The sequence below is a fragment of the Callorhinus ursinus genome, unplaced genomic scaffold, assembly GCF_003265705.2.
Source record: "Callorhinus ursinus isolate GAN/ISIS: 27379988/994484 unplaced genomic scaffold, GSC_fseal_2.0 scaffold77, whole genome shotgun sequence".
NCBI classification, from domain to species: Eukaryota; Metazoa; Chordata; class Mammalia; order Carnivora; family Otariidae; genus Callorhinus; species Callorhinus ursinus.
In genome coordinates this window covers 4,243,450-4,258,749 of record NW_027397139.1, presented here as the reverse complement: position 1 = coordinate 4,258,749, position 15,300 = coordinate 4,243,450, and the positions used below count along the sequence as shown (strand labels likewise).

At 62.2% G+C, this 15,300-nt stretch overlaps 3 protein-coding genes and 2 non-coding genes across 7 annotated transcripts in view; 3 read left to right on the top strand and 2 right to left on the bottom strand.

The window, feature by feature from the left end:
• PWWP3A (PWWP domain containing 3A, DNA repair factor) overlaps positions 1-2,426 on the top strand; it is a 15,918-nt gene extending 13,492 nt beyond the window's left edge. For all 3 annotated transcript variants that reach the window (XM_073887178.1, XM_025861153.2, XM_025861154.2), the window contains 2 exons: positions 392-480; positions 2,113-2,426. In XM_073887178.1, the coding sequence (XP_073743279.1) occupies positions 392-480; positions 2,113-2,167 (144 nt within the window). In that variant the 3' untranslated portion in view covers positions 2,168-2,426. The remainder of the gene's footprint in view (positions 1-391; positions 481-2,112) is intronic.
• Positions 2,427-6,017: 3,591 nt separating this feature from the next.
• TRNAF-GAA (transfer RNA phenylalanine (anticodon GAA)) lies at positions 6,018-6,090 on the bottom strand. The gene has a single exon. It is a non-coding gene; the product is annotated as a tRNA-Phe (tRNA).
• Positions 6,091-6,221: 131 nt separating this feature from the next.
• Positions 6,222-6,295, top strand: TRNAN-GUU (transfer RNA asparagine (anticodon GUU)). The gene has a single exon. It is a non-coding gene; the product is annotated as a tRNA-Asn (tRNA).
• A 55-nt stretch (positions 6,296-6,350) lies between these two features.
• On the top strand, positions 6,351-13,285 carry NDUFS7 (NADH:ubiquinone oxidoreductase core subunit S7). Its single transcript, XM_025861266.2, is given in 9 exon segments — positions 6,351-6,369; positions 6,372-6,578; positions 7,404-7,440; positions 8,271-8,339; positions 8,807-8,924; positions 10,034-10,213; positions 10,286-10,332; positions 11,088-11,176; positions 13,128-13,285. Coding segments are annotated over 9 exon segments (864 nt in total). The 3' UTR covers positions 13,226-13,285.
• A 545-nt stretch (positions 13,286-13,830) lies between these two features.
• GAMT (guanidinoacetate N-methyltransferase) overlaps positions 13,831-15,300 on the bottom strand; it is a 3,173-nt gene continuing 1,703 nt past the window's right edge. The window contains exons 4-6 of the mRNA XM_025861252.2: positions 15,042-15,109; positions 14,756-14,866; positions 13,831-14,199 (exon numbers count right to left, since the gene is read on the bottom strand). Coding sequence (XP_025717037.1) covers positions 14,059-14,199; positions 14,756-14,866; positions 15,042-15,109 — 320 coding nt within the window. The 3' untranslated portion in view covers positions 13,831-14,058. The remainder of the gene's footprint in view (positions 14,200-14,755; positions 14,867-15,041; positions 15,110-15,300) is intronic.

Here is a 15,300-nt window from a genome sequence, read left to right as displayed (position 1 = left end):
AAAAAATAAAATACTTTTCTAGTAACCACAGTTCTGCTATTTCTTCTAAAGAAACGGAGAAGGATTTCTCAACGTCAGACATGCCGTGTGCTTGGATGATCGCTGTTATTTTTTCCTGTTGTTTGAACAGTAAACTTACAAATTTTCACAGATGGGTTTGTTGGTCTTGGTCCTGCCTCATTCTCTGCCTTTAGTGACACGAACTCTCGTGTCTCATCCAAAAGACCGTGTCCTTCACGTGATGCAGGAGTGTCACTGCAGAGATCTCACGGATCCGTGCGTGTTTGTGGAGGCTGTTCGGAAGCTGCACCGGGCCCCGCGTGCACCCCTCCCGCTCCACGGGCGGCACGGGCCCGCGGCCTGCGGCTGAGCGCCCTCTGTCCTCTTGCAGGCCATCATCTGCGCGATCGCGGCAGTGGATGCTGTGGATTACAAGACGGCTGAGGAGAAGTACCTCAGAGGACCGTCCCTCAGCTACCGGTAGGCTGCGCAGGGCGCTGCTCCCCAACCAGCAGAAGTGTGTCTAGAAGGGCTCACGCTCCCTCGTGCTGGTGCCTGGGGCTCAAGGCCCCTCTTGCCGACACGCTGGTCCAGGTGTCTGCCAGGTGAATGAAGTGCCTACGATTGGAAGTGCGCATCAGCCCTTGGCCAGGAGTTGTCAGAGGGACCCAGTGAAGCCAGCAGTGGACGTTGTCCTCAGGCGCGTCCCTGAGCCGGTCTGAGCTGGTGGAGCTGGCCCCCAGCCCGGCCTGTGCCACAGCCCACAGGCAGTCCACCGGGACTGCTCCCTGGGCGCGTGCCGGGCCTGCTGTGCCTAATTGCGTTTCGCATGGGCTCCTGTTGGCATTTCAAGCTTTCTCCCCTTGCCCCAGTGCAGTGGCCGTTTGAAAAAACACAGTAAGATTACACGGCAGCAGTCACCCGGGCCTTTCCTAGCTGGTCAGAAGAATGCCGTGATCAAGATGTTTCTCTTCCGTTGGTGAGGTTAGCCGCCCTGGGATTTTTGGCCCCAGAGCCCCTAATCCCGTCTCTGGGCTTGCTGCCAGGCTTGCTGGGAACAGGCTGGGCCCGCGTGGCAGTGACAGGCTGAAGACTCAACTAGAGTCACAGGCCAGGGTCTCTGTCCAGGGCCGCCCAGGCCCACTGTCACGGATGCCGGACAGCGAAGACGGCTCCCAGGAGGCCGCACTCCTTCGCCGGGGGTGCCCCGCGGCGTGCCGGGAGGCCGGGCCTTGGGGTGGGGCGGCCGGCTGCCAAGCTGGCCACAGAAGAGCCCGTCTGGCTCTGTGTGCAGGAGTGTTGGCCCAGATGGGTCAATAGAGCATGAGGGGCCTTGGCAGCAGGGAGACTTGGTGTTTCTGTCCCTGGATCTCGGTGGTCCAGTACGGTGCCCTCGACGCAAGTACAGAATAGTGTTGGGGGAGCAGGGTCGGAGCCGGTACCTGTCTCCCCACCAGCGATTTCCTCCTCCACGTCCGAGGGGCTGGCCTGTGCCTGTGAGGACGATTGTCTGTCTTCACGCACTGCCGCTGCTCTTGACCAGCCACGGACGCGTCGGGTGCCCTGTGGGCGTGATGGCTGTGCCGATGATGGCACGGGCCACCTGCTCTGGACTCCAGGGACCTGGCCTCTAACTGAGTGCCAGCCGGCCGGCCCCTGCCCTCAGCTTGTGGTGACGTGTTGGGGGTACCCGCCAAGTGGCCTCGTCTTCGCCTGAGCTATCTGCTGTCCCAGTCAGTGTTCTTTGTTACTGTCGTCAACCCTGGGGAGGGGGGTGCCCCAAACACCCGTTAATGTAATTCTTAGCGTCAAGGAGTTGCTTAATGAGGACGATTTGAAAGTTCACACTCCTTAAAAAGTGTTAATTTTTTTTTTATAAATTGTGGTAAAATGCACATGATGTAAAATGTCCTATCGTAATCGTCTCTAAGTGCGCAGCTCAGTGGCATGAGGCACACTCGCATGGCCCTGCGGCCACCCCCACCCTCCGTCTCCAGAAGGTCCCATCTCCCCACACGGAGACTCTGTCCTCACGAAGCACGGACTTGTCTGTTTCATATTCTAAGACAAGATGAATTACTAAATGAGGTTGTCTCCTTTTGCTTTCTGAAGGGAAAAGGAAATATTTGATAACCAGCTCCTAGAAGAGAGGAGTCAGCGGTGCTGATGCTGGAGGGGCCGCCGCGGGTCCCGTGGCTGGGGCGAGTGCAGTCTGCAGGACGGGGGCCCGGAATGTGCTCCTTCTCATCTGTGGGTGCTCCTTTCCTGGCTTTTGTGGAAGGTAGAGTTCCTGATTTTGAAACGAAAATGTGTTTTATTTTATTGCATATCATTACTTGTGACTGCATTGTTTAATAAAAGGTGCACATTTGTTTTTTTGTTAAAAAGCATTGTATCCAATATTAAACAGGAGTTTTAAGAAAGCCTCTGTGAATGCATTCCTCCAGAACACGCGTGTGTTTCCGTGTTTCCCTCCTCTTGAGGCCACGGTGCCGCACGCGTTTCCTCGCGTTTCAGCTCCGCTGACCTTCCCTGTGCCGGAGAACACGTGCGGCGGGACCCTCCAGCGACCGCTTCCCACCCACCCCCTGGTCCCGTGTGGATGTTCACGTGTGGCCGCATCTGGTCCAGTGCTGAGTGCGGTCTCCCCGGAGGGCAGGACCCCCCACCCGTAGCCACCTCAGTCACTGTGTGTGCGGCCGTGGGGTGGCAGTGGGGACCGGCTCCTGCAGGAGCAAGGCCTTTGCCTGGAGGCCAGGCTCACGTTCCTGCCCAGGCCCAGAAAAGGAGGCAGCTGGTGGGTCACCCTGGTGCCGGAGGGTTCCCAGCACGAGCCCTGGCCTTTGGAGACCTGCCGTGGCCTGTCCTGACCCAGTCACAGAAATTCTGTGGCCTGTCAAAGCCATGCTCAAATGAACTCTTTATCCTAAGCTGCTGAGAGAGTGCGCAGTGTGGGTGCACGGTCAGGAGGTTCAGCTCGAGGCCCTGGGCGGGGTCAGCAACCCCTACAGTGGGGGCTTAGACGGAGAGCCTGTTGGGAGGCGGGCGGGCTCGGGCCCTGAGAAGGGGCTGTCTGAGCAGGCAGAGGCCCAGGCCATACACAAAACCACGGGTCAGGTGTGCAGCGGGAGAGGTCGGGAGATGGCCCCAGAATCCTCCTGGTGGAGGGGGGCGAGCCTGGCCTGGGACCGCGGGGCTGGAACCACAGAGGGTCTGTGGTTCCCATCCACCGTGGAGCCTGAGGCCAGGCCGCTTGGTCGCTTCCCCCACAGAGAACAGCCCGACATTGTCTCCAAAGCAGGCCGTGCCCCTTTCTGGGAGAGCCTGATGGCTCCGTCCACCCCTGGACGTGCTCGATGCGGTGGCTGAGGTGGGCCGCCGGCAGTCAGCCTGTCCAGACCCGTGTTAAATGCCCGCCGGAGCCCCACCTGCAACCGGGCCTGCCCCCCCTGTTGGGGGGATCCTGAGGGTGCTTGTCCTAAGGCCGCCGGGCCGGTGTGAGGGGCGCGGGGCCCGGCAGCTGGCGGCCCCGTGGGGGCCCGTGGAGAAGCACGCACCGCACAAGCCTCTGAGACACAGACTGCCCCCAGCAGAGCGTCCTGTTCTCCACCGCGAGGCTTCTGTCAGCCCTCACCCCTCACCCCTGCTCCAGTCTCCCCCTCGGCGCTGCAGACACCAGGCCGGGTCGTTCTCCGACGGCCGTCCTGGGTGCTGCAGGGGGTCGGGCAGCATCCTGGACCCCACCCCTCAATGCCAGGAGCCCCCCCCAAACCCATGACCATCTTTGCCTCCTTCCCATGCCCCACCTCTGCCCCTTCCCTCTGGGCTCTAGCTCGCTGGCCTCCGTGTGGCCTCCCTGCTGACCCCTGACCCCCTGCCCTCCCCTCCTCCCACCGCCCCCAGCCCACCCCTTCTCTGAACTGCTGCCCATCCAGACCCCAAGGCCCTGCAGAAGCTGCTCGTCAAGTTGGTTTGCTTTTCTCACTCCAGCCCGACGACGACGCAAAGGAAGGATCCCACCCCTTGTACCTGTGGTCACCACACACCAGCAGCCCCGCTGTCCGAGAGGGGGACTGTCATTGCACACGCCTTGGCCCCTCTTCAAGCCCTATTGCTTATCTAAAAAACTGATTTTTAAAAAAGTCACAGGGCAGGGGCGGTGGGGGGGTAGGGGTGGTGCCTGGCTGGCTCAGTTGGTGAACCGTTTGACTCTTGATCTTGGGGTTGTAAGAGCCCCATGTTGGACATAGAATTGTTTTAAAAATAAAATCTAGGGGTGCTTGGGTGGCTCAGTGAAGCATCTGCCTCTGGCTTTGGTCATGATCCCGGGGTCCTGGGATTGAGCCTCCAGTTGGGCTGCTTGTGCTCGCTTGATCTCTGCCAAATAAAATCTTTAAAAAATAAAATCTTAAAAGAAAAAAAAAAACAATTCACAGGATATGTGGGTGACTCGGTTGGCCGTCTGACTTTGGCTCAGGTCGTGATCTCGGGGTCCTGGGATGGAGTTCCCAGTCGGGCCCCAGCTCAATGGGGAGTCTGCTTCTCCCTCCGTGCCACCCCCATGCCCGCACACGTGTGCTCGCTCTCTCAAATAAAATCGTTTAAAAAAAAATAATTCGGGCGCCTGGGTGGCTCAGTTGGTTAAGCGACTGCCTTCGGCTCAGGTCATGATCCTGGAGTCCCGGGATCGAGTCCCGCATCGGGCTCCCTGCTCAGCAGGGAGTCTGCTTCTCCCTCTGACCCTCTTCCTTCTCGTGCTTTCTATCTCTCATTCTCTCTCTCAAATAAATAAATAAAATCTTTAAAAAAAAATTAAAAAAAAAAGTAATTCACTATACGGTAAGAATCTGAAACCTCAGGGAAGCATACCTGCACAAGAAATAGTCCATCCCTCCCACCCCCAGTTCCTGAATCACCGCCCCCACTGGCCTGGTTCCTGAGCCAGGTGCCTGGTGCATGCTGTCCTTCCTCCCTACTCTGCTCCCCTCCCCACTCCCTCCCCAACCCTCTGCTCTGCTCCCGGGTTCACTCCCCCAGCCGGCCTCCCACTGCAGGGCTCTCCCAGGAGGCTGGCTCAGACCTCCCTGACCTCACGGTCCACCTCCCCTCCTCTCCGTCAAGCAGCCTTGACCGGGCCCATTGGCCCCTCGCAGCGTTCTCTCTTGTGACCTAGCAGCTGGAGAAGACGCTCTCTCGTGGTTCCGGTGGGATTGGAAATTCACTGAGCAGCCCGGCTGGGTGGCTCAGGTCTCATGAGGTGCCAGTCGAATGTCACCAGGGCTGCGTCATCTGAAAGTTCAGCTGGGGCTGGGGTCTCAGTCCAGGGTCCCTCACTCACAGGGCAAGGACGTTATGGGCGGACAGAAAACTTGCATAAAGCTCAGACTTCAGTAACATCCACTTTGGTTCATGAATTGCAACAAACGTGCCCAGCCGTGTAAGCTGCTAACAGGAGGGGAACTGGGTGCTGGGCACACAGGAACTCTACTATGTCGGCAACTTTTCTGTGAAAATGCAAAGTTTAGTTAAGTAAGTTACAAAATCCAGCTCCACAGGCTAGCGGGGAGCGGGAAGGAAAGGGGAAGGGGCCCCTCACCTCCCACCCGGGACCTGGAGATCCCCGGGAGCGAGACCAGGTGGGCTGTGCAGGGGTTCAGGGGCCGGAGTGGTCCTGCCAGGAGGCCGGCCTGCCGCTCGCCTGCGCTTGCCTGTGTGAGCCTCAGTTTCCCCCAAGTGTAAAATCCAGCAGGATTGCAAGAATTAGGGGGCCTACAAGCGGCAGGTGTTCTTGCGAACTCTTAACAATTAGCGCTTGTTCTAATCCTACCGCGTAAGAAGTAGTGGGAATCGGGCTGGAGTCCACGTTGGGGCCGGAATCATGGTCTGGGGGTGGAGGCAGGGGTTGGAGGGCTCCGTTCCTCCCCCACGTGGGCCTGAGTCAGCGGCCCCGCCCCTCGTCTGCGGAGTGGGTGGCAGGCTGGGGAAGGAGAGGCCGGGAGCCGGAGCGCCAAAACAGCTGCCGAAACCCGGGATCGAACCAGGGACCTTTAGATCTTCAGTCTAACGCTCTCCCAACTGAGCTATTTCGGCTGGGCGGCAGGGGGCTGCCGTCGCCCCGAGTCCGGCTCGGGCCGCGCCGCCCGCGCGCCGCCGCAGCTTGCGCCTGGCCCCTCGGCGGCGCGCGCCTCATAGAAGCTCAGGGGCCGCCGGGCCGCAGCGCCGTCTCTGTGGCGCAATCGGTTAGCGCGTTCGGCTGTTAACCGAAAGGTTGGTGGTTCGAGCCCACCCAGGGACGCTGTTTTGAACTTTTGCTCCTGAGGTAAGGAGCGGGCGAGCGGCGCCCCCGCTTCATGCCGGGACGCTCCGCGCGCACCCCAGGCCCGCGCGCCCCGGGGAGGGGGCGTCCGGGGGCGCGCGGCAGCGGGCAGCCCACCGAGGCGGAACGTCCCAGGGCCGGGGCCCGGGCTCCGCGCAGCAGCCGAGCCGCTTTGGCAGCCGCGCCTGGGGACCCGGAGCGCTGAGGCGGACGGACCGCAGAGGTTGTTTGAAGGCCGAGGCGGACATGGCGGCGCCGGCGGGTGAGCGGGGCGGCCGCGGCGGGGAAACTGAGGCCTCCGGGGCTCCCAGCGCGGCGTGCGGCGGTTAAACGCACGGAGTACGAGGGCTGGGGGTGCTGGGGGGGACCGCCGTCGGGGTCCGGGGCGGCGAGACCCAGCGGCCCGTCCGAGGGGAAGGGCGCTGACTGTGCAGCAAGCGCACCCCCAGACCTGGATTTCCGCCCGAGGCACCGGGAGGGACGGGCGGCGCGCACCGGAGCGGGGCCCGGCCGGGAACTTGGTTGTCAACGCCAGCCCAGGGCCGGGAGCGCGCCAGGCACAGCAGAGGACCCCGGGGACCCCAGCGAGGCCCTAGCGTCTTGGGAGAGACAGGCACCGCAGCGAGGCCCTAGCGTCTTGGGAGAGACAGGCACCGCACAGCACAGAGGTGGAGGTGCAGCCGGTGCCCGCATCCAGAGAGCCCGGGGGGGATGGGTGGTACTGACCGAAACCTGCCCGTAAGAAGGGCTGGCACGTGCCCGCGTGGGGCAGGGTGCTCCAGGCAGCGGGGACTGCAGGTGCAAAGGCCCTGAGGCAGGAGCGACCCTGACATGCAGGAGGAAAGGGAGGATGGCCCGGGTGTGGTGTGGCCTTTTTTTCAGGGTGTGGGATATTAAGCAGGGTAGGGACACTGTGTGGGGCACATCCTGAAAGACCCCTTTTTACCAGGTTAAGTGGAATTTAGATAGACCAAGGGTAAGCGGAAGGACGTGCCAGGCGTAGGGCTCATGGGCAAACTCCTGGAGGCTGGGCCCCACCAGGGTTTGTCGCCTGCAACTCACTGCCTGCACCGTGTGGTTCTCTCAGCAGCTCCGGGCCTGCTCTTCCGGATCCTTGCTCTGCGGTGAGTGTCTGCGTCTCCCCCACCACACGGGCCCTGCCGGGGAGGGCTCGGTGGGGGGTGGGGGTGCATCAGAGCACCGCGGAGCTGGGGAGCCCTTCAGCAGCATTAGGCGGGGGCCCGCCTGCTGAAGGTCACATAGTCCAGCAGTCTTGCAGGTGGTGGCAGGCCTCCCCGCGGGGACAGTCCAGGTGGTGGTAAAGCCTGCGCTCAGACCGTGCCTGCCTGCCCTCCTTCCCTCACAACTCACTCTCGTGTTGCAGGAAGGCGGTTGGTGCCTTTGCTCAGGTGGCGGCCTCAAGTAGGCCTCCTCAGGACAGGGAGGCAGGTAGTCCCGTGCCCTCTCAGTGGACAGAGCCCAGAAATGAAATCTCCAGCGTCATGAGCACATGGCAGATCTCAGGAGAGGGTCTTCCGGATGGAGGGGCGATGGGAGGCTTCGGGGAGCGCTTGGGTTTGGACTGACTCTGCTGCCTTGTTTTGAGAAGACCTTTTCTCTAGGAATCAAACGCAGTCACTGTAAAATAAAGGCGAAATGAGAGAACTAGGAGATGAAAACCAGACTCCTTCTGGACAGGGCTCAGCAGACCTTCCGTGAAGGGCCAGATTGGCTCTGTGGAGACTACTCAGCTCTGCCTTTGTGCAAACAGCTGAGATAGGCAGAAACGGGTGGATGTGGTTGCATGTCAATAAAACTTTATTTACAACAGCAGGCAGAGGGCCAGATTTGGCCCCCTGGGTGAAATTTCCCCATCCCTGCTCCAGTGTAGCCTCTGTCACAACGTCTCAGGGCACCCCAGGCTCCTTTTCACCTGCACCCCCTCTCCCTGCAGCTCCGGCGTGGCCGTGGCTACACAGGTGCGTGGCGTCCACTCAGGCGTGGCTGCTGACAGCCCCAGCAGGTGAGGCCAGCCTTCCTGGGATCCTGCGCACCCTAAAGCCTCCCTTTGGCACCGCGGCAGCCCCGGTGACTCCAGGGCCCTCCCTCCACCATCAGGGTGATGCAGCATGGGTCCCTGCCCTCGGAGCTTTGCCCAGCCCCCTCCTGCATGTCCAAGGCAACGGCTGCACGTCCCTAGACCAGAAGGGCCGTTGATAGTGTCTCAGCAGAGCTCCTGCTTTCCGCATGGGGAGGCCAAGTTTCCTCGGGGACAGAGGCCAGCTGGGGCCACAGCAGGGCAGCTGTCAAAAGTTCATTCTTGTTCTGACCCTGGCAGCCCAGCTCCTACCAGTGCTTCCTCAGAGCAGCTCATGCCCCAGCTTGCTGCGGCCCTCTGAGAGGGGGCTCTGGGCTCAAACGTGCGGTGGGGGTGTTGAGGTGCCTGCCTGGCTAATGCCCCCCCCTCCCCTTGCCATGTGTTCTTACCAGCACCCAGCCCGCTGCGTCCACGGCTGGAACCCTGGCCCTCAAATCCTCCGCACTTCCCAGCAGCCGAGGCGAGTATGTGGTGGCCAAGCTGGATGACCTCATCAACTGGGCCCGCCGGGTGAGCCCCTGACCCCTCCCGCGTCATTCAGGCCTCCTGCCGCATGCTCACACATGCTCACACACGTGCACACCTGCCCCTGTCCGCTGCTGGCCCTGATGTCCTCTCAGTGCCCGTGCCATGCTTCCTGGTCTCTCCCTCCACCCCCAGGGAAGATGCCCTGCCTCCCCTCTGCGGATCTCCTGTGTCTGTTTATTCTCTTCTGATGCAGAAGTGATTTTAACTGGGAAAGTAGTGTGTACCTAGAACAGTGGCTCCTTCCTGGGAAAAACCCGAAAACACTCCCCCACCCCCGGTACTCACTGGGGACGGTCTGCGTGTTGTGTGCACGTCTGTCTCCCCCCGATTCACAGGGCAGTGGCTCCTCTTGGTGTGCTGGGGGTGCCCAGGAGCAGGCCGTTCCTGTGTGTCTCTGTAACTGATGGGGCCATGGCGAGCGTCCCGCCGGGTGTCCCCTGCAGTGTTGGTCCTAACTGCGCATCTGAGAGGCTGTCAGGGTCAGCCCCCTGTGTAGCCCAAGCCCGGTGGCCCGCTTTAGCACAAAGTGGGGCGGGCAGGACCCATTCCAGGTCCCCGACTAGGCGGAGAGAGAGAGCAGAGAAGGCTCTGGCAGAGGCGTTCAGCAGGAGAAAGGAGCCACTGGATGGATGGAGGCAGTGGTCAGAGGGCAGCCAGAGGCATCCAGGAGGCCTTCCTGGACGAATAGGCATTGGGAGTCCCTGGACATTAGGAAGTGTTGGGAAGGAGCCCCTTGCAGGGGCTGAGCCCCAGGGTCTAAACCTGTACCACGTGTGGCTTTCCAGGCACTGGGAGCGGTGTCTGTGTCTGAAGGATGGGATCTAGGACATGCTGGGTTATGTGAACGATGTCAGTAAAGCTCATTTCACCTGGGCTTGGGTTCTTTACTTTTTTGGTAACGTGGCTGCTGGGAAGTGTTGACCCACAGGTGTAGCTTGCTTTACCTTCCTGTTGAGCACACTGGGCCGTGACACCATCTGAGGGCCCTTCGGGGCCTGGAAGTGGTTTGGCTGCCGTCGGAAGGCCTGACTGATGGGCTTTGAGCTGGGGCAGATACCATCCCCCCCGGGCTGAGCACCCTGCCCCCGCAGAGCTCCCTGTGGCCCATGACCTTTGGCCTGGCGTGTTGTGCTGTGGAAATGATGCACATGGCCGCGCCCCGCTATGACATGGACCGCTTTGGCGTGGTCTTCCGCGCCAGCCCGCGCCAGTCCGACGTGATGATCGTGGCCGGCACGCTCACCAACAAGATGGCCCCGGCGCTCCGCAAGGTAGGCCCGGCCCCGAGGCCCGCCACCCGCCCCCAGCCTCGAGCCGCACCCAGACCCCGCCGTCTCTTCCAGGTGTATGACCAGATGCCAGAGCCGCGCTATGTTGTGTCCATGGGGAGGTGAGTGCCCGCGACACGCTGGCGCGCCTCCTGCCCATCTCCGCTCCCTCTGCCGCGGTCACAGGGGGCATCTGTGCCCTCGGGACACCCTGCGGCCCCTCCCCAGGGCGGCACCCCCCCCCAGGGCACCCCCCCTGTGCCACTCAGCGTCACCCCTGTTCTGTCCCTGTTCCTGCTTCATGGATGTAAGTGGTGCCCTGCTCTGTGGGCTGTCTGCACGCTCCTCGCCCTCCTGGCGCCCAGTCCCTTCCCCACGCCACCAGCAGCTGCTTCCTCACCTCACTGTTCTGAGGTAGAACTCGGGCCACAGAGTCCGCCCTGTTCAAGTGCGCGGTTCCGTGATGGTCCATGTAGTCACGGTGCTGTCAGCTGTAGCCCGTAGTCCCAGAACATTCCATCATCCTCCAAGAAAACCCTGCCCCATCAGCTGTCACCCTCCCCCCAGCCCCTGCCCCCGAGAGCCCCCTTCCCGTCCGCGGATGAGCCTGTTCTGGGAGTGTCACCCACGTGGACGCACACCCCGTGTGGCCTTCTGTGTCTGGCTCCCTCCCCGAGTATCTGAGTGTCGTGGGCTCGGGGTCCGTCCATTTGGTTCTGCTCTCCCTGATCCCGCAGAAGCCCTCGTTCTCTTCTCTGGGACTCCACATCCCATTCCTGCCCATTCCTGGCACCTGTTTGAACCTGAAGGCAGGTGTGCGTTGGGGACAGGGCTGGGGGTGGCCAGTGTGGCCCTCACCATGCTCCCCCCACCCCAGCTGTGCCAACGGAGGAGGTTACTACCACTACTCGTACTCCGTCGTGAGGGGCTGTGACCGCATCGTGCCCGTGGACATCTACGTCCCAGGTGAGCCCACCCGTCCCATGTCACAGGCCCCCGCGCCCCCACAGAGGCGGTGGGCTCCCCCCCTTCTCAGGATGAACAGATGTAGGTCCAAGCAGAAGAGTGAAGCCCCAGCCTCCTCCTCCCTTGTCCCCTGAAGGTCTCCCCTGCTGAAGAGTCTTGGGTTTTATGCAGACGTGGGCCCAGGCTGGTGCCGAAGGCTTAGCATGAGCTGGGTGGGACTGCGGGTCCTCGGCTTTCTTTAAACCACGCTTCACATGGTTCCACCTAATAGACACAAAACCCACACAACACAGTTAAAAAACAGCCTGGTTCTTGGAGACCAGGACCGGTGTGCACGGGGCCTGCCTTGGACCCCAGATCACCAGGGTGGTCAGACTGTGCAAATAAAAATGCAGGGTCCCCAGTTACTTCTGTCCGGAAAGCAAGGAATGTTTGCGACACGTTCATACTGGATAAGTACCGATCGTCTGTCTGAAGCCCGTGTTCGGCTGGCCACCCTCGGGCCCCAGGGCCTCTGCCCACACTGTGTCAGAGGTCAGGGGTCAGCGGGTGGTGCTTAGCCTGCAGATGAAGGCCCCATGTTCTTGGGCTCTCAGTGCCCCGTGGAAAGCCCAACCCGAGGCCCGGAGAGCAGAGGACACTCAAGACCCTGATTCCAGGTTGCCCAGGAAAGTTTAGAGGTCACGTTCTGGTGCCCTTCAAAAGGACATTGGATGGTGGTGATTTGTTTAGCGTTCTACGGATATTTCCTGAGGGCCTTAGACACCGCCAGGCCCCAGGCCGACCCCCACTGTGGGGGGCCAGGGCCCGTCTGGTGGGGGAGGGCACCTGGGACTCCACCCTGCAGAGTGAGACCAGGCCCTGCTCAGCTGCCTTCGGGGTATGTGCCCGGGGGCAGATCTCCGCAGGGCCCCGGCCCCTCCATCAGGCGGTACCGGGGCGGTGCTGGGGTGGTGCTGGGGTGGTGCTGGGGCGGTGCTGGGGCGGTGCTGGGGTGGTGCTGGGGCGGTACTGCCGGGTGCTGGGGCGGTGCTGGGGCGGTGCCGGGGCAGTACTGGGGCGGTGCTGGGGCGGTACTGGGGCGGTGCTGGGGCGGTACTGCTGGGTGCTGGGGCGGTGCTGGGGCGGTGCTGGGGCGGTACTGCCTGGTGCTGGGGCGGTGCTGGGGCGGTACTGCCGGGTGCTGGGGCGGTGCTGGGGCGGTGCTGCCGGGTGCTGGGGCGGTACCGGGGCGGTACTGCCTGGTGCTGGGCCCAGGGCCGCACATGCTTGTGGTTGCTCTTCCAGGCCCCTCGGGTCCTGGGCAGGTCCCCTGGGTGGTGACCTCTCTGTCTGCTTCTTCTGGCAGGGTGGTGGGGATGGGGACTGTAGGGGAGCATTTCTCCAGGGCTTCCCCTCCCGTGGGCCATGTGGGCCTCCCTGCCCAGCCTGGCTGCTCTGCCCCCTCAACTCCCCCCTCCCTCCCTGCTTTCCAAGGGCCCACCGCCACAAGGGCCACGCGCCCTTGTCCTCCCGAGGTCCTGAGCCAGGTCATGGGGGTAGCGGACAGGGCAGCTGGGCCCAGGATGGGCAGCCTAGTCCTCCCCATGCCCGAGGCTTGACTGCCGGGGTCAGGAACTCGGCGGCTCCTTCCCTGTGATGAGCCAAACCCCCAGCCTGGGCAGTACAAGCTAGAGGTGCTGGAGAGGGGCCCGCAGCAGACATGGCGCTGCTGCCCCCTCCTCGTCCCAGGGCCCCATCTGGCCTCCAGCTGCTGCGCCTAGCTGCGCCCTTTGACCATCCTGACCAAGGCACCCTTTGCCAAGTGGCAGGGGGTCGGTCCGTGGCCCCAGCAGGGAGGACAGGCACAGGTCCCAGAATCTGGGGGGGCCTTGGCTGCCCTCCCAGGGTCTGGGAGGAGCTCCGCCCCCTCCCTGCCAGCAGGGTAACTGAGGCACAGTCCCACCCACAGGCTGCCCACCCACAGCCGAGGCCCTGCTGTACGGCATCCTGCAGCTGCAGAAGAAGATCAAGCGGGAGAAGAAGCTGAGGATCTGGTACCGCAGGTAGTGCCGGCCCCCTCCGGCCCCTGCAGCACCCCTCAGGATGGTCAATAAACTGATAGACCCAGCTGGCCTCCCCGTCCCCCTCCCTGCGCGACTGGTGGGTAGTGGGGCTCTGGGGGTGTGAGAGGTCAGTGCTGTCCTGGGCAGGCCCAGCCCTTTCTTTTGTGCACGGAGACACTGAGGCCCTGAAGGAGGGGAGTGGACGGGCCCAAGAGCCTGTGGTGAGAAGAGCAACACCATGTCCAGGGGTGAGGCGGGAGTCCTGCGGAGCACGGCTGGGTTTAAAGGTTTTGCTTTGTTTCAAGGCTCTCAGCCTGACCTGACCGGGTGGGACCAGAGACTCAGTGGCCATGTGGCCCTGACGAGCGCCACCCTCTCTGTACCCCAGCAGCCAGCTGAGGGAGGAGGTTGACGAGTTGTCTGCTACAATCCACTGGCCCTGTGGGTCTGCTGTGGGCACAGGGCGGATCGCGTGTAGGGTCACGTGCCAGCTCAGAGGTAGTGGTGCGGAGTGGCCCCCTGTCTCCCCGGGGGCCCGTTTAACAGATAGTGTTTTGGTTTTTTTTACTTTTTGGAGGGGCAGAAGTCAGTGAAAGCACACGGTCCTGCTAATTGGGCAAGCCCAGGGTCAGCATTTATTTTGTCCTCAAGGATGCGGACAGGGAGGTCATGGTATTCCCATTGCAGGGATGGTTGGGGAAGTTTACCCTCTGTCCCACTGTGGGTGTGGCCGGACTCGAACCCAGGGCTGAGAGCCCAGAGCCTGCACTCCCGGCTGCAGAGGCACTGAGTGGGGGCACAGGGACATCAGTAGTTGAGCCAGAGGCCTGGGTGGGCTCAGTGCTTGGTGACCAGGGGCGTGATCATCCGCGGGAAGGCGTAGTAGCGGCACTCAGCAGGGGGGACCAGCTCCATCAACTCCATGCGGATGTTCTCCCGCCTGAAGCCCGCCTCCAGCAGGGCTGGCACCTGTGTCTCCTGGGGGAGGGGGGGAGCGCCAGGTCGCTTGCAGGGCCCTGGGGCCTCACGAGACACCCACAGCGCCCACCCTTCGTAGAATGGCATTCACAATTGCCAAGGCCCCTGGGAGCTGGACACAGCAGCCCGACTGCTGACTGACAGAACCAGGAAGCCCGAGTTGGGGTGGGCATCCTCCAGGTGTCTAAACTCAGGTAGCAATGTCCAGACTCTCGCGGGGCACCAGGAGGCTGCCCACCGCACATCCAGCAGCAGGGACGGCATACCTAAACCTATAGACCTGTTTGGTGGAGGAGGGCAGAGTGAGGCGGGATGCCTGGGTGCAGAGCCTGGACTGGATCCCTGTGTCTTGAGGGCACTGGGGAGCCACGGAAGGCCGTTGAGCTGAGAGACCTTACCTGACTTGTAAGTGGAGGCTCACAATCCACCCAGGAGACCAGCTCCTGAGGCCAGGGACCCTCCCCAGGTCACAGGCTACTCCTGCCTCTGCCCCAAAGTTGCTTCCTGGCTTGGGGCTGGGGCGTGGGACCCACAGGGAGCTCCTGGGCTGCCACACCTCGAACATGGTGGTGATGTCTGAGTACTTGGACTTCATCAGCTCCCCCCAGGACGTGAGGTTGCAGTAGGTGAGGATGCCTCCAGGCTTCAGCAGGCGAAAGGCATGGCCCTGGGCAGGGACAGTGGTCAGGACGGAGGTCTGGGGTATGGACAGAAGCCACTGCCCAGGGGGCCTCCCACCCCCCAAGCAGGACGGAGAAACAGGAAGGAGAGGTGCTCCATGTGTGAATGGCAGCCACCTGCACTCACCCCTGGGGGTGACCGTCCCCCCAAGCAGGTCCTACCCTGATGAAGTTGAACTGGTGTGTGTGCCAGGTCTCCTCGGACAGCGGGTACGTGTCATACAGAATCCCTGCACAGGAAGCGGGGTGGGGGCTGGAGCTCAGCGGTGTGTGCACGTGGAGACGGGCCCTGCCCAGAGCTCATAGCATGCTGCCTCCTCTGGGGACAGCAGCGAAGCATCCCCCACATCTGTTCCTCCGGGGTCTGCCACGCCCCCCCAGTGCAGCACTGCTGTGTGTTCCCTACAAGGTCCCTCTGCAA